Source organism: Syngnathus scovelli, chromosome 3, assembly GCF_024217435.2.
Source record: "Syngnathus scovelli strain Florida chromosome 3, RoL_Ssco_1.2, whole genome shotgun sequence".
Classification (NCBI taxonomy): Eukaryota; Metazoa; Chordata; class Actinopteri; order Syngnathiformes; family Syngnathidae; genus Syngnathus; species Syngnathus scovelli.
This window is the reverse complement of record NC_090849.1, coordinates 25,395,960-25,417,244: the sequence shown is the minus strand read 5'-3', so window position 1 is coordinate 25,417,244 and position 21,285 is coordinate 25,395,960. Positions and strand designations below refer to the sequence as shown.

The 21,285-nt window shown below is 55.8% G+C and overlaps 2 protein-coding genes across 4 annotated transcripts; both read right to left on the bottom strand.

Annotated features, from left to right (window-relative positions):
* Positions 1-70: 70 nt before the first annotated feature.
* On the bottom strand, positions 71-7,680 carry ccdc180 (coiled-coil domain containing 180). The gene is made up of 36 exons (XM_049762663.1): positions 7,539-7,680; positions 6,942-7,039; positions 6,784-6,872; positions 6,611-6,720; positions 6,405-6,524; positions 6,233-6,343; positions 6,054-6,149; positions 5,816-5,979; positions 5,609-5,728; positions 5,464-5,543; positions 5,297-5,385; positions 5,117-5,236; positions 4,852-5,025; positions 4,677-4,792; positions 4,486-4,612; positions 4,351-4,411; positions 4,170-4,264; positions 3,897-4,084; positions 3,659-3,828; positions 3,408-3,588; positions 3,198-3,344; positions 2,953-3,097; positions 2,735-2,851; positions 2,592-2,669; positions 2,293-2,510; positions 2,220-2,230; positions 2,024-2,084; positions 1,873-1,938; positions 1,735-1,801; positions 1,508-1,643; positions 1,266-1,426; positions 837-962; positions 682-775; positions 523-589; positions 314-455; positions 71-252 (listed from the first exon to the last, which is right to left on the bottom strand). Exons 1-36 carry the CDS (start codon positions 7,641-7,643, stop codon positions 130-132), a joined length of 4,173 nt encoding a protein of 1,390 aa, XP_049618620.1. The 5' UTR covers positions 7,644-7,680; the 3' UTR covers positions 71-129.
* A 598-nt stretch (positions 7,681-8,278) lies between these two features.
* Positions 8,279-21,023, bottom strand: grin1b (glutamate receptor, ionotropic, N-methyl D-aspartate 1b). 3 transcript variants are annotated; one of them, XM_049762674.2, is made up of 21 exons: positions 20,605-21,023; positions 19,582-19,838; positions 19,387-19,521; positions 19,146-19,322; positions 17,253-17,315; positions 16,585-16,682; positions 15,666-15,787; positions 13,154-13,328; positions 12,813-12,963; positions 12,646-12,732; positions 12,433-12,568; positions 12,216-12,343; positions 11,961-12,125; positions 11,687-11,805; positions 11,489-11,601; positions 11,267-11,415; positions 10,924-11,081; positions 10,684-10,845; positions 10,515-10,624; positions 10,304-10,449; positions 8,279-10,206 (listed from the first exon to the last, which is right to left on the bottom strand). In XM_049762674.2, coding segments are annotated over exons 1-21 (2,718 nt in total). In that variant the 5' UTR covers positions 20,606-21,023; the 3' UTR covers positions 8,279-10,140. The 3 variants fall into 3 exon arrangements, with proteins under 3 accessions (XP_049618631.1, XP_049618634.1, XP_049618632.1); XM_049762677.2 differs by lacking the exon at positions 20,605-21,023 and adding an exon at positions 20,101-20,582; XM_049762675.2 differs by lacking the exon at positions 17,253-17,315 and having other exon boundaries at positions 20,605-21,022.
* Between the last annotated feature and the right edge of the window lie 262 nt (positions 21,024-21,285).

Sequence of the window (21,285 nt, the reverse complement as noted above, 5' to 3'; positions counted from 1 at the left end):
GCAACAAACACGCCACCTGCATGTTCATGATGTCATGGGGGCGTGGCCCACTCGCAGTCTGCTCTCTGCGTTTTTGGCTCCATCTTGTGCTTTATTCCAGCCAACAGTGTGTATGTAGTGTGTCCATGTTCAGTGTGTCAGCGTGTGTAACTGTAGCCTCCAGTGCGTCTTCCAGCTTTGAAGTTCGTTAAGTCGTCTTCGTTTGTCTGCGTCGGAATGCGACAATTGTGACGAGAACACCTGCTGAAAACGCTAACACACACACACAAAGGTTTGTTAGCCAAATGTGTGAGTGTCGAATTTGTGCGTGTACCTTGGCGGCTGCGTCCCTGTGCTGGATGACGGCCAGATGTCCCAGGGTGCACTTGGCGGTGGCCACGGCCACGGTGGTTGCGGCGCTCAGGGCGGATGCGGCGTTGGCGGGGAGCGACATGTGAGGAATGCCCGGCCACATCCTGAGACACGCACACAACCGGCGGCTCTTTAGCTCCGCCGAGACGGAACGGGCGCGTGGGAGGCTACCTGCAGGATTGCTGCGTGGTCTCCATGGCAACATCTCTGTCCTCCGACATCTGCTGCGAGGTCACTTCTGCGAGCGAGATCAGGCGCACGGATTCACGACGGTCACATGACGCCGACTACCCGCTAATTACACCCGATCAGATGTACACAAAACCTGACCTGGTAGAGGAAGTCGGTCCATCTGATGGAGGAGGTGCTCCGTCAGAGAAGCCAGCGATGTCACAAACTCCTCGGCTCTGCGTCTCATGCACTCCTGCGGGCAGAGCGGGTGAGGTCACGCGCGGACGGCACGGACGGGGCGTCTCGCTACCTACCTGCAGTTCCCGATGCGAGCCCAAGATAGCGTCGTGGAGTCTCTGTTGTCGGGCCTCCTCGCCACACCTCAGTGCTTCCATCTCATTGGTGGAGAGCGACACGCGGAGACCGGCCACGCTTGCCATCTGATGACACGCGGGCAAGCGCTCGTTAATTGACAGTGTGCCGATGCTAACGAAAGGCCGCGCGGGACCCATCGATAACATTGCGCTAACGTCCGTCACCCCGTCAGTGTTTTTTAAAAAATGTTCTAAATTAGTCATACATAAAGATCAGTGGACAAATAATATATTTTTTTTACTCATCATGATGACCTCCCTTGATCGCACGTCCCTGCTTAATACGTCGGGCCGCTAACGCTAGAGGCGGTCGTCACGACGATGCCGTCTCAGGCAACGGCATCTGGGTCGTCGCGGCAAAAGCGTTACCTTCTCCTCCTCGCTGGCGGCCATGGTTTCCTCAAAGGAGCGGCGGACTCGCCCCGCCTCTTCCCTCAGCTCCGCCCCCAGCCGTTTCTCGTGCGTACGGATCAAGGTGGCGGGCAGCAAATGCATCATGTCGGCCAACACGCACTGCTGCTGCTCCAGCGCTGCCCGTGAACACACACGCATGCACGCACAGCGTCAAGGACGATGTCGTCAGAGGAGGCAGCAGCGGCGACGGCCGGCACCTTCCCTGCTGGCGCTGAGCAGCGAGCGGGAGTGCTCGTGATGTCCCAGAAGCCTTTGCTGCGTGTTTTCCACCCACTGGTCCAGCCCGGCAGGAAGTCGATGGAAGCCGCCACAGCGTTGACTCTGGTAGAAGTCCTGAGGAGGCAGGCCGATGCCGTCGGGTGATGCCGAAGCCGCATGCGCGCAGAGTGGCGCCAGCGTGGCAACACCCAACCGTGTGTGTTACCTTGGCAACCAGCAGAAGGGTCTGATGAGTCCTCCTTAGTATGGCGTTCACGATGGAGATGTAACAACTACACACGAAAAGGAAGCCAGGCCCTAGGTGACGTCTCTCGCATGTGTGACGTGACTAATGTGGACTCACTCTGGATTGGGATCTGCTTCTGACTTGGTGCCAAAGATCTGGAGCCTTTTGTCAGTCCTGAACGACCTAACAACACATGCACGCACATGCAGTCAACGAAGCCTCAGGCGCAGCCTCGGGCGCAGCCTTGGGGCACACAAGGCGCGCAAACCTCGCGACGCCGGCAGATTCGCTGCGTCTCGATGACTGCTGGCGCGGGGCGGGGCTTTGACCTACACGCCAGCCAACACACAAACAAACACAGAGATGTGGGCGCGCGGCCGTAGCAGCGACCGACCACATCCATCGGGCCGGAGATCTTCAAGACGGCAGCCGACGTGCCATTGCGCAGGAGGCGGAGTCAGTACCTTCAGAGAACCTGGCGGACATGTGGAAAAGGTCAGAGCGGGGTGGGGCGGGGCCTCCTCCTTGCATACGCACCTGTTGAGTGACTTGACCACGCCCACTATGGGGTCTTCCATGATGTTCCCGCCCGAGCGGCAGGGCTGCAGCAAGGCCGGGGGCGGGGCCGACCACACCTGCTTTCTGGATTTGGACACGGCGGGAGGAGCTGCGCTCTCCTCGTTCAAGTATTGTCTCCGCCTCCTCAGGTCCTCGCCGATGGTCGACAACAAGGCAAACACCTGCTCCACGCTCACCTGCGCGCGCGGGCAGTCACACACAAAATGAGCATTTGTCGGCGCACGGCGGGCGTTGCCAGCCGGCCGGGGCAAAGGGACCTGCTCTTCTTCCAGGGTTTTCCTGAGTTGCTCCAGGCGTGCGCCGATGACCGCCTCCTGCTGGTTGCTGCTGGCCGCCTGGGCGCACACACACGCTCAGCTCCAGCCTCGCGCAGGTCGGCCGAGGCGGAAAAAGCAGCTACCTCGGCTTTGACCTCCACTTGAGTGCTGCTGAGGATCCTCTCGATCAACTCGATGAACTTGACCTCGGCCTGCAGCACGCACAGCTTCTCCTCCAGACGCCCGGACGCCGCTTTCACCTGAACGCAAACACCATCTTGGGTCAGCCCGACCATTTTTTTGTTTGTGTGTGTGCGTGTGTGTGCGTGTGCGTGCGTGCATGCGCGTGTGTGTACCACACCTGCTGCAAGGTCTTGGTCTGCAGGTTGTGCAGGTCCGTGTAGACGTTCTCCTCTGTGACACTGATGCGTTTGCTCTCCTCCTTCAGACGCCGCTGGAAGGTTTTCACCTCCTGACGCGTGTAGTCACCCCCTTCACTGAAAAGCCTACGCCGCACGCATGCCGAGTGGAGCAAATCAAATACGCGACGTTTACGAGAAAGGTAACGTGGCCACAGCGGCTGGCGGGAAAGGCGGAAGCGGGCACCTGAACGATTTGAGGAGGCGCGCCGTCCGGTTTCGGAGCTCGTCCATCTGCAGCTGAAGCGCCGCCCGGAAGGACGAGTGCGAGCGCTGGGTGTGCTTGATGTGCTCGTCCAGACGGTCCTGCAGAGTGGCGCTAAGGGCCTCCAGACTGGGCCACGCACACATACAGTCAGAGGAAACAGCCAACCGGAGTGACCTCCCCACCGCTTACCGTTGGCTGCCGTCCGTTTTGAGGACGCCGTCCTCCATCTCGCCGAGCGTGGCGGTCAGCTTCCGGTTCTTCTCGTTGATGGCCGTCCGCAGCTCCTGCAAGGCTGCCGTGCACGAGGCCAGCACGTCCGACACTTCCTGGCAGTGAGCGTCCACACGCTGCTTGTGCAGCTGCAGCTCGGCTACATTGGCCGTGCGAGTCAACCGACTGGAACTGCACTTACAAAGTTTCACCGACAGAAGGCGCCGTACCCATGCGCGGGATGTAGATGCACGCCTTGATGTGTAGCGGATCCAGCGGCTGCATTTGCAAGTCGTGGTAGGCGCGCACCGCCTCCTTCCTGTCCGTCACCGTGGCCACAGCCGACGTCAGGACGTCCTGAAAACGCCGCTCCACGTAATCCAGGAACAAAATGCGCATCCTGCACACGCGCGCGCGGGTCACACAGATCTGGCTGATGTCAAGCCCGACGACGCTATAGGCTAACACCTGTTGAGCGCGTGCATGAGAAGCTCGACAGGAAATACGCTCAGGTGCGTTTCCTGTTGCTTGCTCATGTTGCCAGGCAGGTCGGAGGCGGGGCATCTGAAGGCGGGGCCAGAGTAGGACACGCCCCCAGACGACATGAAGGTGACCTTGCCGCTGAGGTCGTACAGCTCCAGTAGAGACGACTCAGCCTGGACGAGTACGTGCAAAAATGTTATTCCAGCCTCTTTGCGGCCGGCCGATCGATCGATCGATCGCAAGGGGAGGCAAGGCGACCTCGGCCTGCAAATCGGAAAGCTCCTCGTGTGCCGCGTCATCCCGACAGCCGATTGGCTCTTCCTCCTCTCTCGTCCCGCCCTCTTGACGACCTTCTACAAATACACAAGTGCGCAAAAAGACAAAGTGGACAAACGCACGAGACAACCTGATGACATCATCGTCATCCACGCCAGCAGACCTTGAGTGTCGCTGGCGATGACGTCACTGACTGGCGGCAGCTTCTTCAAGTCTTCTGCACTCTGCAGGGGGCAGTGACATCATCACCATCGGGCACCCACGCGCTCGAGGCGTGTGTGCGCGCGCGCGCAGTCACAGGAGCAAAGGAGTTCTCCAGGCGGAAGAAGTTGCCGAGGAGTCGGCCGAACTCCAGAAGCTCATCGGCGACGGTGCGGGGGAGGCGGTCCAACACGGCGCACTGGTGCGTCACGCACTCGCAGCAGCTGCGTCCAAACACACATCAAACGTTGTTTGATGGGCCGTCCGCGTTCCTGGGCGCCGGCTAACCTGTTCCTGATGTCACGCAGGTAGATGATGGTTTGCTCCAGCGACGACTTCAAGGCCACTTCGCTGCTCTCCTGACGAAGCGCGGCCAGGAGCTCGTCCAGGAACACCTTCTTCCTCTTTTCGGCCGAGGCTCGCCGTTAGCGTCTGGCCGGCCGCCGGGCACCGGCTCACTCACCTGCACGTGTCGCTCGTGCGTTAGTCGCAGCTGGTCCAAGCGCCGCTGGACGTCCTCCTCTCGCCCCCGCAGGACGCTGCCGTGCTTTTCCCACAACGACGCCAGGGCCCTCATGACCACAAAGACACGTCTGCTGAGACGCGCCGACGCGCGGTACAGGCTGTCGGAACACGTCTGCGCACAGCACACGCGCCCGAGCAAGCGTGACGCAGACGACACAGACGAGAGAAGGACGCGCGGCCGCTCCAGGCGGGCCAACACTGACGTCGATGGCGGCCAGCTGCGTTTCGTCTTGTCTCTGGTGTTGTCCGATCAGAGAGATGAGTTGAGACTTGACCACGTCGCTCACCTCCTCCTCCGGCAGCTCCAGCGCAGACAGTGCCTCCTGCAGGCAGAAAGGCGTCAAGCCAGCTCGTCGGAGCGCGGCGGCGGCTTAGCCGCTGACCTGGCAACGCTTGACTTGGGACACGCGATCCTGCCACATCAGCTCGTAATGACAACGCAGCTGATGAAGGAAGTCGGCGTGACACGTGTCTGACGGACACACGCGTCAACGCTCGAGAGGGCACGGAGGGAGGGGGAGGCAGGCGTGCGGGCGGGGAGGGGCGTTACCAATCTGTTGATTGACCGCCGTCAGTTGCGCCAGCCAATCGGAGACCAGCGCAGCCGAGAGGGAGGGCGGGGCCAGAGAGCTGGAAGAGACGTGCGCGATTAGACCCGAGCGCCCGGCCCCAGGCCCTTGGGCGGCTACCGTTACCCGAGGCCCGTGACGATGTCGCAGCGTCGCTGGGACAACCGCCGCAGGTTCTGGTCCGCTTCGCGGAAGGTCAGCTGCTCCGACAGCAGACGCCACACGTCCACGCTTGCCACCGACAACCTGCCGCCGCCGTCCGACTGAGTTTGGGCGCGCCGCCTGACCCGAGCGAGCAAGTCGACGTGGCGCGACGCCAGAGCGATCACCCACCTGAACTCTTGGAGCATGTGGCCGGCCTGACTCCGCCTCCACTGGCTGACCGACTCCTCCCACTGCAAGCGCAAGAGTGCCTCCTGCTGGAGGGCCTCCTCGTGCAGCAGCAGCAGGAGGCGTGCCGCGCTGCGCCGGTTGGCCAGCAAGCACTGATTCAGCATCTGAAACACGCACGCACGCACACACGCACGCAGTGGCCTCACATTCATGGTTCAGAAGTCGCTCAGCGGCTTACCGTGGCCTGGCTGTGGATGTGCATATGCGTGTTTGTGCAAGGCAGGAAGTTAATCTTCTCCAGCAGGTGGCAGTACCTCCGCAGAACCGGTCTGATCTACATACAAGCGAGAAGAGCGTCATCGGTCACCACGGCGACCGCGTCCACCCTGCGGCGTGAAGCACAAGCCAGATCGTCACCTTGTTGACTCGCAGTCGCTCACACTGGTTGACTTGCAGTTCAAAGGTCAACACGCTGGACTTTTTCTCCTTCATGTGAGCCTCCACCGAGCTCCACACGCACAACACCTCCTGAGCGCACACGCAAGGTACCCATGTACATTTGACGTGTAATGGTGGCGGCGGCGTGTACCTGCAGGCTGCGTTGCTGCACATGCGTCATGTCCTGCGCCAGCTTGTGCAAAGAGGCATCGATCCTTTGCAGCTTGGTCCTCAGTTGCACGCTGTGGGTCCTCACTTGCTCCTCGCACAACTGCATGCGCACGCATATATATGTGTGTGTGTGTGTGTGTGTGTGCTTGCTTGTGTGCTCGCGCGAGGGCCGCGTGCGCGTGTTACCTGCGCCAGGTGTGTGAGTTGCGCGTGCACATGGCGCACAGCTTCTTGGTGCTGGATCTTCTTGTTCTGGTGGACGCGTTGCAGGATGTCGCACGACTGGTGCCGGGCCTCTGGACACAGAGTGCTTCCCGTTGGTCGGCGTCAGCGCATCACGGCGAAGTCGTCATACCCACCCACGGCGTCGGGAAGCCTGACCACCGCCTCCGCGTCGCCTTCACCGTCATCCTCTCGGCCGGCGTTGTCCTCGGCGCCGGGATGCTCCCTGCTCAAAGTCGGCGGCCATGTCTCTGCCTGTCTGTACAGTTGTGTGTGTGTGTGCGCCCGCACGCACCCGCTTTTAGCGCTGCACGGTGTGTCACAGTCGGCAGCACGCACACGCGTCGTCGCCGTGTGTTTGCGCGCGGCCAACAAACTTTTGGACAGACGAACCTTGAAGCAAAGCAACATTAGCATTAGCTTTAGCATGTGTATCTTCATCAACTTTTAACACACAAAGTCGACGCCAACAACATTAGCACACGTCATTAGAGTTAGCAATTGTAACATAAGCAGCTGCTCGAGCACCTTTACAAATACTCGGTTATTATTTTTAATAACACAAACAATATTATATAATGAATAGAAAAACACCTTATGACTATTAGTAGACTCGCCCTGAATGTGTTTTATCTTCAGCTTTTTTAAACGACAAAATTGACGTTAGCATCAATTAGCATTTGCGGGATTAGCCCTTGTTCGAGTAGTCGTTTGCATGCATTTGAAAATGGCATTATCACGTGTTTGGCTATCTTGGTCGTTGTCAAACAAATGCTTTCTTTGAATTTTCTCGAATGTCGATGGATAATGAGCGACATTAGCATTTGGGGTAAGTGACGTCATCATCGTGATATGCAGCGCTCGCATTAGCATTTGCATAGGCCCAACGCACCTGATCACCAAAGAGCTGCTGGTAAACATTGCCGCTCGGAACCACGCGGCTCTCCGACATGCTAACGCCAGCCTGCTGCAAACGCTGCCGCTTGAGTGACGTCATCTGCGTGAGCCCCCAAAAAAATCCCAATTTTTTTTTTTTTTTACACACAACCAATTCGGACCCAAACTTGCTGCATGGACGACCTCAAATGCGCCTTGGCGACATGGGTGCGTATGTTACCGTCTCCATAGAAACAACAGGTGTTTGACCAACAGAGGGCGCGCGCGTCGTCGGCTTGGAACGCGCTCCGTCGCCCGGGCACTGGCCAGGGGGATGTCACGTCGGCGTGACGTCAAGGCATTGGAGGGCGAAAGGATTTTTTTTAAACGTGTCATAAGGTGCAACGTTGCTCAGTTCATATCAATAAAATGGAATCAAGGAAATCGGGAAGATGTGGTCTCGAGGTGATTTTCTCAAAAGGTCTTTGCAGTCTTGTCGTTCGAACGTCGTCGGTGTTCAAAAAACTTCCGTCATCCAGACCAAACGACAAGAATGATTGAAACAGCAACAAATTGGTTGGTCCCATTCATATGAAAATTTTACACTACAAATATGAAACTTAAACACCTTAACAGGGCAAGTCATGACGTTGGATAAGAAAGAGAAAGGCAATATGCAGTCGCTGTGGGGAAAACAAGTCAAAAATAGCTAACTTCATTGCTTTGCACGCCCAAACACAAGCGTCATCGCACAGGTTCACGTGGCTTTTCGCAAACTTTTATTTGGGCAGGAAAACGATTGATACGGTCAGAATAACGATCGGTCACGTCAGCATAAGTCGTTTACAGTCACTGTGCACACGTTTCAAGACGGGAAATGTAAAAACAAAAACAAGACGATTCATACGTGACATCACTGAAAGACGGACGGCACGCGTGGCATTAGCGTGTCAGTGCGAACATTTGCAGCGGCTGGCTGACTGACTGGGGCTTTTCCCTTGAGGTCGGTCCGTCACGATGACGCCACTCGCAGAGCTAAAGGCTAGCGCCTTGCTACAATAGTTTTCACAAAATATAAAAATGTTAGCAGGCAAAGGTTAGCTAGCTATCATATACATTTTTTTTCACATTTTTATGTAGACAGTGCAAAACACATCATTGAAATCCTATACTACATGTATACGTCAGAACGCTTTCCCGTTTATGTTTGAAAAGGTGAAAAACACGCGTAGCTCCGAGTGGATCGGCTCATCTTAAGGAGGGAAGGAGGGAGGGAGGCCGGCCGGCCGGCCGGCGAGAAAGTCAGAGCAGGTTCAAGCTCCTGACTGCCTGGATGGGACGCACCGACACCACTCGATTTCTGCCTTAGCATTTTCAGAGCTCCTCTGATTGCAAGAAGCTACGGTATTGTCTTGTGCTGGCCTAGGCCGCCAAGGAACAGTGTGGCGCGCACATGCTGATGAAGCGCATACATTTAATGAAAGACACACGCTGCAGTATTTAGGCTTTGTTTTTTTGCCGAGGAGAAAAAAAAATAAGCGCCCGTGGACATCTTATACAGTGCTGTGCAAAAGTTTTAGGCCGCCATTTCCATTTGTTGTCTTGCCAGTGCCATAACGGTTGGGGTCCAAAAGAATTGCAGACCTCAGGCAAGGATGGGCTGCGACACACAATTTGCACCGCTTTGCATTTGCGTCCGTTGCTCCGTCTACTTGTTAGTCAGCAAGTTGGCGTCTGGTTCACGGAGGATGCGAAACAGGTGCCAAAAGGATTCGGACTCCAATGATTGATTGCAACAATAAAACCCATCGTTGCCAAAGAGTAATGAGACATCTTGAGTTAGTTGTCCGTTGAATGTTTTTTTTGTTTTCCCCCTTCTCGTTCCATCCCTCTCCAAGGTTTTGTCCGTCCTACGAGTTCACGTTTGACAATTCGAGAAGACGAACCAACCCGGCAATGGCCTGAGACTTTTCCGCAGTACTGTATGAGATCTGAAACGAGCCCACTCGCGACCGCAAGCGGGGCGGCGGCTAAGGACAAATGCCATCGCCGGGGCCCGAGAGACCAGACCGGCGTGCGCAAAGTACGTTGAAACAAACGGCCAGACGACGTCGTCGGCTATCGTGCTTTCAAAATATTTTCGAGATGATCCAGATAGCAGTCGCCGCCAAATGAAATGAAAGCCAAAGTGAGCCGGAGCCCTAAGGAAACAAAAAAAAAAAAAAAGCCAAACAAAGCGACGCCAACCTAACAAAAACTAACCGGCTGGCGGTGGTAGACGGAGTGACATCATAATGCCAGTCTGAGGAGATCATCAATCCCGGCGGAGGTTGGTTGGTCCCGGTGAGATGAAGCTAATGTGCTAAAGGCGCTCCATCTTTTGCTGTATAGCTCAAAGAATCAGTGGAACCTATTTTCAAATGCCACTTCCTGTTTGTGCATTTCATTTCCCAGCCAGCGTCCCTACAAACTCGCGCGCGTTTTATGGTGAGGAGAAAGCGCTTGTGGAGCCGCCCACCCGCCCGATAAATGACCAGGAAAGCTTCTGACGGCAAAAATCAAATCATCTCTGGGGCCAGTGCTCGCGCGTGCCGTGTACATATGCGGGTTTGGGTTTTTCAGACCACGGTGCTGACGGACGGATCCGTCAGGTTGATCTGTCCAGTGATGTCGGTCGGGTACGGCTGCACGGGGCAGAAAGAACAAACACGCACGCACCAAAGAAGGAGTCATTGTCACGATCACAGTTGCCAACAGGGGGCGACGGCGGGCGGTCCTCACCTGCAGGTTCTTCCTCCAGACGTTGACGGCGGCAAACGCCAACTGCATCTGCTTGCGACGGGCGTCCTTGTGGCGCTTGTAGGCGATCTCGATGAAGATGAGGAAGATGCCTGCCACGATGCCCCCCGCCACCAGCATGAATACGCCTGGCGGTGAGAAGAAGCACAAGGGAAGTGAGGGCAAAGAGGCACCACCGGCCACTGCCACTCACCTGCCATATTTTCAAAGGTGAGCGTGGCGGGCGCGTTGCTCCTGGAGTCGCACTCCTGGTAGCGAACCCACGTCTTGTCCAGGTCCTCCATGAAGCCGTTCTCGTGAGAACTGGGAGCCGCAGAGCCGCTGGTTTAGACCGGCGGCGGCAAGTAGGCGGCGACCCTCACCTAAGGATGGCGAGCGACACGTTCTGCTTCCAGGGGCTATCCTTCCTCATCCCGATGCCGAAGCCCGAGCGGAAGAAAAGCTCTCCGGTGGTCACCAGGTCGCACTTCTGTGAGGCCTCGAACTCCAGCACGGCGCTATCCCAGATGAAGGCGTGCAGCTTGCTAGCGGGCGCAAGACACAAAACGCTCTGCTGATCCTGATATCGTGACAACCCTCCCTCCCCCCCAAACGCGTCTCACTTGTCTCGAACGGCCTGGATGGCCTCGGCGGCGCTCTCGTAGTTGTGCTTCTCCATGTGCCGGTACATGGTGCTCAGCTCCACTTGGCGCCGGAAGTAAATGTCCACAGAACTCTGTTTCACCGTCGCGTAGATGAACTTGTCCGACGGGTTCCGCAGCTGAGCCAGGCAAAAATGGAACGTTACCCTGGTGGGACCGTCACGCAGCGCATGGGGAGCGTGGTGATGATGATGATGATGATGATGATGATGATGATGACGACAACGTCGAAGGCTCGGCGGCACAATGAGGTCGAAGGCTCGGTGGCACGATGACGACGTCGAAGGGTCGGTGGCGTGCTGACCCTGGGGTCGTTGATGCCAGTGATGCGCTCCTCAGGCCGGTCCAGCACCAGGAAGGCGGCCAGATTGGCCGTGTACGACGCCACGATGATCATGGCGAAGCCCGCCCACACCATTCCCAGGATCCTGGCCGAAAAACTCCTCGGGGCTCCTACGGGAGGTCGGGGGGTCAGAGCCAGAGGCAGACAGGGCCGGCGGCAGTCACGCCACCGCCTCGGGCTCACCTTCACCAATCCCGGAATTGAGAAGGACTCCCCAGGAGAACCACATGGCCGACGACAAGGTGAGGGCGTCTTCTTCTTCTTCTTCGCTGTTGACTTTGAACCTTCCAAAAGGGCTGCCCGCCCACACGCACGCACGCATGCACACAGACACGTTAGCGCCCGCTAGCTCTGGACACCGTTAGCGTCATAGACGTCTACCTGAATCGGTCTAATAGGTAGAGCATCACTGCCACCACGTGGACCGACAGGCCGACAAGGAGCCACAAGGTGCTCTGGAAAGGCTGCATGAAGGAGTCCAGCGTGCTGCGAGGGATTTCCTGCATGGTGCACATGAGCCACAGCCAATGGCAGCGGGCCGCAAGCCACAGCCAATGGCCACAAGCCACAGCTAATGGCTGCCGGCCACAGCCAATGGCTGCCGGCCACAGCCAAAGGCGGACGGCCGCTCTCGCTCGGCTTGGCCTCCTCCTACCTTCTTGACTAGAATGGTGAGGCCCTGGTACTTGAAGGGCTTGGAGAACTCAATGTACTGAGCGCGCTCGTTGTTGATGGTGAGGGGGGCCACGATCATGTCAGCCAACCCGCCCAGCAGCTCGCCCATCATGCCGTTCCACTCCTTCTTGTTGCTGTTGTTCACCTAAACCATGCCAAAAGCCGCTCACTCGCTCGGTCCTTCGCTCCCTGGCTCTTGTCGTGTGCTTGCGTAGCGGAGGCCGCTGCTTCTTACCCTCTCTTGCGTTCCAAATTTCCCGTCCGCCACCAGGTGAACCTCATACGTGAAGTTCATACTCATGGCCAACTTGATGAGGAGGTCGATGCAGAAGCCGTAACAACACTGAGGAACCGTCGGCTGACCTGAAACACCAGATGCGCGTGTGGCACATGTGGACGGACGGACGGACGGACGGACGGACCTCGTGTATGCATGCGTGCATGCACCAGACCTGGGATGGTGCCGTTGGGTCCGGTGCAGATAACCTTTTTGATGAGGACTCCGTTGACTGTGTATTCCTCTGTACATGTTCCATCCGCTTTTGTGGGCTTCACGTAGACAAAGGGCTCTTGGTGGATGGTCACGATCTGCAGGCACGTGACAAGATTCAGAAAAATGAGGGAGAGAGAGAGAGAGAGCCTTCATTGCCATCCACGTGGCAAACCTTGAGTTTGGTCGACATCTGGTAGCCGACCGGCTTTTCCGTTTCACCGCCGGGCCAGATGATCTTCCTTTGCGGGTTCATCACCACCTGCCACAAGCGCGCACATGCGCGCGTACGTCACCGACACGATCACATCTCGCCCCACGTGCGTGCAGATTGCCTCCCACCTGCGATCCGTTGAAGATGCCGACCTGCACCAATCTGCCGGGCTTCTGCTGATAGTTGAGGATGTTGTAAGTGGCGAAGCGTCGGTCGCCGTCGTCGTTGAACTCGATGCGACCGGTCAGGCCCTCGGCGTACTTTGAGGACATCAGCACCCTGGTCCGGTCGAAAGCGTCGCCTCATTCATCCTTTTCTTTTCAAGCGCTTGCTTTGTTTATTTTCTTCACGCAACTGCACTTTCAATGTTCGTTTGACTCGTTTGGGTCAAGGCTGGCGGCTTTGCTGCCGACCCGTGTAGCGAGCGAGCTAGCGAGTGAGCGAGCTAGCGAGTGAGCGAGCGGCGCACCTTTTGAACAGGGGTCCGGTCCTCCAGATATTGGTGTTGCCCACGCACCCACGCGGAGGTTCCGTGATGTTCTCCTTGTCCAGAAGCTCCTGCAGGGACTGTGCCACCACTCCCACGGCGTCCCTGATGTGCGCCGACTCGTTCTTACCGTTAATCAGCTGCAGACCCAGCAGGCCTAGCCGACACGCACGCACGCACGTGCGCACGTGCGCGCGCGCACACACACGCACACACACACACACACACGCACACACACACACACACACACTGGCGGGTTACACACGTACACGCGCACACACGCGGAGCGCTGTGTCCTCATAACTGCGCATGCTAATTACACCCATGTCCTTAATTACAGTTTGACACACACTCCAGGCACCAAAATGCACACTGGGAGGTGAGAGCCGCTTGTTAATTAAAATGCTCAACAGATTTATCTTCACCAGTCACATAGAGTGCAAAGTACATTTGTGCTGTTAGCACTGGCCAATGATATGTGACACGCGGCTAACAAGTGGTTAGCGTGTCCTACCGACTAAAACTACTCGCTAACATCAGCATTCGCCGCAGAACACGTGGTTAACACGAACTACCACCATTAGCATTTGGTATTACAATTACCTCCAAAAGTGGCTCATACCGCCTGCTAGCCAGCTAGCTCACTGGAAACAGTAGCTATTGCCATTAGCATTTGCTATCGCAATCGCCTCCAAAAGTGGCTCATTCTGCCTGCTAGCTAGCTAGCTAGATAGTTAGCTCACTGGAAACACTAGCTACCACATTAGCATTTGCCATCACAATTACCTCCAAGAGTGGGTCATACCACCAGCTAGCTAGCTAGCTAGCTCACTGGAAACACCACCTAAAAGTGGCTAACAGTGCAATTATCATTGTACAACAAAGGCGTTCATTTTGACTGGAATGCTAACAGGCAAAGCTAAGCTATCTTTATTACGGTCCGTGTTCTTCATCGTGTGTCTCCCAAAGAACGTCGAGTGTGTGTGTCACGCGTTCTTGTTGACCGGCATCTGTTTTGTGATGGCGCCTTCTCAGTTTAGTGGGGCTGATGGTCACGTGGCAATACAAGCCAGGCCTTCTTTGTCAAGATGCTTTCAGCACAATCAAACACACAAGCCGACACTCTTTCATTTGGCATGTCTCCGCAACGCCTGTCACGTGACCATGCATCAACGACACCACTCTCCAACACAGCACGACTCATCCACTCGGACTACGACGTTGCCATTGTCTTACTGGCGTTTGTTCAGACAATGACATCAAAACAGTCATGGCAACACAAGAGGTCGTCTGCCGTACGGCCCCCAGCGGCAAACATTATTATTACAGTCAACCCCCTCCCCGTTTGAGACCGATGCTAATTCCCATTAGCCCGTCCATGGTGTCTCACGTGTTATGTTAGCATTAAGCTAACGGACTTAGCTTCCACTGCAGTTTGACATATGCTAATTCCCATTAGCCCCGTCTATGGACCAAAGCTGCTCAACAGGCGAGCCAGAACGGGGTTACCAGTTACTTGTCGTGAAACGAGTTGTGTTGCCTTGGCCACCGCCACTGTGTGCGTGGCCCTCTGAAGGCAAACTTTGGCTTAACAGGTCAAAGTTTCAAGAGATGACCGGCTATCTGGAGAAACTCCAAAGTCGGGTGCCTCCTACTTCGTCCAGTACCTGTGAGGCTTTGGCTTGTTTTTTTGTTTTTTTTTGGCATTGCCCATTTCCTGCGTAAACCCCCAACCACCCCCCGCCCCCCCGATGCACGGAGGGGGTCACTGAATTCAAGCCCCCGCCGGCCAAATACGACAACAGGCAGGCAGACAGGCGGCAGCAGCGGCGGTGAGAAGAAAGAAGCTAAAGATGACACAAACAAAAGATGTTAGTACAGTGAAAGGCACACGCACACACGCGCGCAACATGGTTAACGCGTTCAAACGTGATTGGCACGTTTGAACCTTCAACCGGCAAAAAACAGAAGCGGCGAGATCGCACGGCACCAAAAAGAAGCCAACGGCATCACAGCTGTCATCTTCCAATCCAATGATGAAAATAATGAAGCTACACGGTAGCTTTGCCTAGCTGCAACCCACTCACATTCACTGGAACCACATTTTTCAGACGACCATTTCCTTATCCCGACATTGACCCACTGTATCGTTTTTCGCAACAATTGGAATTTCATCTCGGTGTCTTTGGCAAGCTTTCCAATGCCCCCGCGTCAAATCTGACTTGACTTGAAGACGTTGGCATTTTCTAAGAACTTTTTGGTTTGGAAAAATGATCAATTTTCAAAGAACGTTTTGTTTTTCCAATACTTGTCAGGAAAACGATGCCACTGGAACCATGTAGAAAACACTGTATACGCCCATGTAAATCAATTCATGCTAATGTAGCTCGATGCTATCTCGCAGAGTCTGCAGAGACAACTCCGAGAGAACAAGTTGAAGACAGGAAGCAAAATGAACACAGGAAGCAGAAGACAAGGACCACGTGTTCCATACCGTCCGGTGCCTCATTCAAAGCTTTTCCGCTCATTTCTCTCTCTCCGACGATCCAGACGTAACCGGAACCGGTCATGTTGAGTTGACGGGCCGCCTTGTAAACGCCCGCCGCTTCGTCCTCGCTGCCACCGGCCGGGTACAAACACAGACACGCACGTCACAAACAGGCAAAACAAACGGGAGCCTTGTTAGCTTATCCTGTTGCTATCCGGCAGTTAGTGAGTAGTTGGCTCTCACGTGACTCGCTCCAAGCAAAAATAAGTCACAGGTCTCTATACATCATTGACGTCACGAGACCTGTTCTAAATTTGGATTCACTGCATTTGGAGTCTGATCGAACGGCCTTGATCTGAGGATTGTGAGGACCTGCACAACGTCAGCTGCGCTGGTATGGCCATGTCAAAAGACTCCCCCCTGAACACCCGACTCATGCTATCCTCAATTTCCAACCAAAAAGTGCCGGCTGGAAACGACCCCGCGGTGCCCCCCGCACGCGATGGATCGATGCCGTCACCATGGACCTACATCACCTGGGCCTGTCGCTACGTGAAGCTGAGCCCCTAGCACTGGACCAAACCGACTGGCGAAGACTAACTAAACTGATTGGCTCTACGCATGGCGGCACCCCCGTCGCTGAGCAAGAGAACCGATGATGATGAGGATTCCCTCAAGGGTCACTCATCAGACAACTTTTTTTTCAGTCTGTATCTGCTACCTTTGGGTGAAATGCTCATGGCGATGCAGATGACACGCAGCTCTATTTATCAACGTCCCCAATTACCCTGTTGTTAGCATCTAAAGCAAATTAACAAGTGCCGTCCGTCCTCTACCGCTTATCCTCGCTCGTTGTGAGCAAGAGCTCAACATTATGTAAGCCACAAGCAGCTAGTAGATGGTGTGCACAGGTTAGCTCACTGACCTGGCAGAGAGGATGATGACGCGAGCCTCCAGGTCTTTGGCGTCCATGAGCAGGGCAGTGAGGTTGGTGTCCGGACCAAACAGCAGAACCTTCTCAGCCTGAAGTCCACACAGACACGTCACAACACATCATAGCACAGACTAGGTTAGCACATTGGCCGCCCTCCCATTCTGTGACCATGCTCCCACTCGTCCTGTACCAGTAGGAATAAGAATCATTTGTGCAGGGGCCGGCCGGGGGTAGGAAGGGCATCCAATGGGGAGCGGAAAGTGAAAGCTGATAGACATGCAAGACCAACCAATCAGGGACGTGCATGTTAGCGAGCGCAAATCAAACCAAAGATTTGAGAGGGGGGGTGTTGGCAGAGAAGTGGTAGGTCCCAACCGCCCGCCCGCCCGGCGGGCGGTGTTCGTCAGACCCCGCATGCATCCCTCACATGGGTTGGGGGTGGGGGGGTGCAAGGGTGTATCTGTCCTGCATTCCCAAAGTCATGACAAACCAAAAGAAAGATGGCTGCCTCCAGGATAAGGGCTATCTCTGGATCGGGTGGGCAGGGCTTCGGCCGGTGGACAAGATCGGTGAGTGGGTGGGTGGGTCGGTCGGTCGGTCGGTCGGTCGGCGTGCAGCGTTTGGACCATGCAAGCGTTCTACCTTAGACAATCTTCTACCTTAGGCGTTCTCCGGAAGTCAAAGCCGTGATGCTCCATGTTTTCATAGTTCCTGATTTTAGTCTGATGGTCATGCGACAACAGAGAGAACGTCACACACACACACACACACACACCGCAAAACAACACGCACTCGCACAACAGGACCGAAACACACACGCTGAGAACGGACACGTGAAATCTGCCGACGTGATTGGACACGCAGGTGTGATGTCATCAGATTGACTTGTGTGTGTGTGCGTGTGTGTGTGTGTGTGTGTGTGTGTGTGTGTGCGCGCTTTCTATTTTTCTTTTGGTTGCTTTTGTTTTTTCGTGTCAAACGGTGACATCTTTGTGTCCGCTTTGTGTCATTTGTTTGATATGCAAATGAGCTGACAATGGGAGACAAATTTAAGTCAAGTTGGTGCAGACCGGGGAGGCCGAACAAATCTCACTGAGCCGTTTGGCACAAAAGCGGCAAACAATGTTCATTGGGCACTGAATGAAACCGTCAGCTCAGCTCTGCGCAAACCTCAAATGGGTCATTCAGGCAAAATTGGCGACATCGTTGTTAGTGCTGATGGCTCAGCTAGCACAGCGGCACTACGCCAGCGTGCCCCACGTCAGTGGGGCCCACGTTCCCAAGCGTGAAGATGAAATGAACCTGAGTGGACAGACAGGCGGAGCACGACGGGAACGAGATGCTGAGAAGGACCCAAACTGGAGAATTCCTCAACCAAGTCTAAGGCGGACACAACTGGAATGGCTTATGTGACGACAAATCAAACAAGAAGGAACATTAGCAGGGGCGCAAATGCTCCATCTTGTCTCATCCTCATCCTTGTCCTTGCTTTCACTGGGGATGGAGCATCAGGAGGGGTCGGGGTCGTGGGGGGGGGCAGTAACTTCCACGCGTTCACCGGGCCGCAAGCTTCGGGTCGGGACACCATCCGAGCCGTGTGAGTGGCTGGATAAAGTATGACGATGAATGGGAGCGCTTCATTGTGAACAAAGCCACTTGAGCGACTGACTCCATTATCGAGCTCAGTGCTGTAAGACGCTGACTTGGGAGCAAAAAGAAAAGTTGAAGCACTGCCATCATTGGGTGAGCTACCTGAGCCCCAGTCACGTGACCCCGCTTCACCTATCACATGACCCCACGAGGAGGAAGCGAAGAAGAAGCAGGAAGATGACCAGGGGGGTGACGCAGCAAATCCCGCCGGTGCGTTTGTGAGGACGCCCGCCCGCCCCCTCCCCCCCATGTTCAAAAGTGTTGCCGTGGCAACGACGTCACACATTGAACCGTGGGATGCGCTGTCGCCATGAGAACGTCCTCACAAAGACACACGAGGAAGACGCGTGCGCGCACGTGTGTATTGTAGCTACTTCTCCCCATAGATTTGGATAGCAAAGGCTAGATGGCTTATGGCGGCGGCGCCACCTGTCGGCCGTTTTAGAAAGTAGCACTATGAATTGATTACAGACCTCAATAACGTGGCTATCCTTGAGACTGAATGTTTACATCGCACATTTCAAAGAAAACGGAAAAGCTTGCGTTTGTGTCAATAAGTAGCTCTCTGACGTCGACCCGACCGGCAAAGCGGGCCGTTCCAAATTCGGTTGCGTTGAGCAATCGAGAGGTTACTTCAAAGTCGGTCGACCGTAACGTTATAGGAGCGATCGAGCGGCTCAGTCCCAAGATGGCCGGCACCGGCCGCCTTGTGTGTGTGCTCACAGCGCGCATGAGCCATCTATACTTCTCTCACTGTTTGGGTGTGTGCGCGCGTGTGTGAATGTGTTATGTGTGTCAGGTCATAGCCACGGCATGCATGTGCATCGCCATTGTTGGCCCCTTGTTGGTTTGTGTGTGCGTGGGTGAGGCCAGCGCGCGAACCCCCCCGTCAGCTGAGTCACCTTGGTCTCCTTCTCCTCCAGGAGCGTTTCCAGCCTCTTCTGCGCGGCCCGTCCTTCGTGGTCGTCGCTGACAATGAGGATGATGTGGTTCCAGCGGAACTCTCGCATCAGGTCGAACCAGACGCTGGCCTGGTGCGAGTACGGGGGCACCGTCCGCAGGAAGGACAGGTGGATGCTCTGCACGGGGTGTCAACAGTTGGCGAACGGCGGGCGGGCAAGCGGCCGAGCGCTCGTGGCTCACCTTGTCGGAGTAGATGGACATGCGCGTGGTCAGGCCCACCACGGGGATGCGGTAGAAGCCAGCAGTGTAGGACACGGGCGTCGGCGTCAGGTGGTCGTTAGACTGAGGCGGGTGGCTCACCAAGATGGCGTACACCTGAAACGCCACGCCACGCCTCTGTGAGGGAGGCCGCACGCCAGCGTGGGAGGGACTAACCTGGTTGGAGATGAGGTCCTCGCAGACAGAGAGCGCCATTTGGATGGCGTTGGCCTTGTGCGTGACGGCGATGGCGTTCATCTTGAAGCGGTCGCGGCCGTAAGCGGCGTTGGCATGTGCCACTGCCTCGCGGAACACCTCCTCGTAGCGCTTCTGGCTCAAGACGGCGCCCACGTTGACCACGCGCGGCTCGCAGCCACACAGCGCCACCGCGCCGCAGTGTAGCGCCAGCAGCAGCAGTGACGCGCGCACCTCCACTGAGGGGGGGGATCACAGGGGCGGCGCTTAACCAATCGGCCAAAATCGACGCACGCAAATTACAATCGTGTGTTGTTGTATATTTTCTATTTACACAACATAAAAGGCAACAACACACACAGCACACAGCACACAACGAAGAGCTTATGGGGTAACCCTAACCCTACCCCCCCCCCCCTCATTGTTTACCAGGCAAGCCGATTGAGAACACTTTCTCATTTACAACGGCGACCTGGAGGCAAGGTGTGTGAAGCGTCTTACCTAATGACACAACGACGTGTGATTGTGACAGAGCTGGGATCGAACCGCCAACCCTCCGGTTATTAACCGACCCGCACTCTTGCCTGAGCCACAGCTGCCACAGCTACGCCGTGAACATGCCTTACGCAACATAAAAGCCAATAATGCACAGGTGTTTCCAATCACAACACTAAACGCTTCAGACAACCATGCACACGCGCACAACTCTCGACAACACAATACCCAACACACTTGCCACACAAATCTCACATTTTACACCCAACTCCGACCCACCCAAGAAAACACTACTATATGACAACCCTTTAACCACAATAACAAATGTGCACACAGCAACAGCCCAATTTACGCCACAACACAAAAACCCCGAACGCAACAGCAGACACACACGCACACAACACAGCGGGGGGGGAATCTTTGCACATTAGCCAAAAGGTGTTCGCGCAATAATGACGTCACCAGGCACAGGAGGAAGTAGCAGTAGAATTCCAAACTAAAAGCACTTACTGTGCGAGGCGCTTTTTTTTCTTTTCAGAATAACAGCAAGCGCGATTCCCGCCCTTGACTCAATGAGCACAGCTGCTTCCGGTCTCCTTGGCGCGTCCGAGGGTTCGGCGTATGCGCGGTTCGGTTCGCGGTTTGCCTCGATGTCACGAACGTCGACTCACTCGCTCCCTCCGTGTCTATTTCTCTGGCGCTCCGTCCTGTTGATTCCCGCGCTCACGCACGCGCAACACGTCAATTAGTGCACGCGCACCTTTCCTTCATGCCGTCCGAATGACCTCACCGCCGCCGCCGCCGCCACAACGACGACGACCATGATGATGATGATGTCGACGATGATGAAGACGGAGGATGCTCGCTCGCGCGTCAACTGTCCTCGATGCTCGCTCGTGCGCGCGCTCCCAGCGATGACAACGAAAGGGATGCACGCGGCCGCCGCAGCAGCAACGAGCGCGCGCGAGCTTCCTTGCTGGGGTTTAATCGGGTAGACGCACGCATGCACGCACGCACGCAGCGCAAGTCGCGCGCAAATCTCTGTTATAGTTGTAGCGAGCTCGAGGGCGGGCATCCAAAGTGGGACGCAGCGGATTGCTCAGAGCAACTGAATGAATCCACACCATTGAAGGTATGAAAAACACTAGCGGCAACAGCTCAGAAGGACAATCCGCCCAGGCGGGCAAGGAA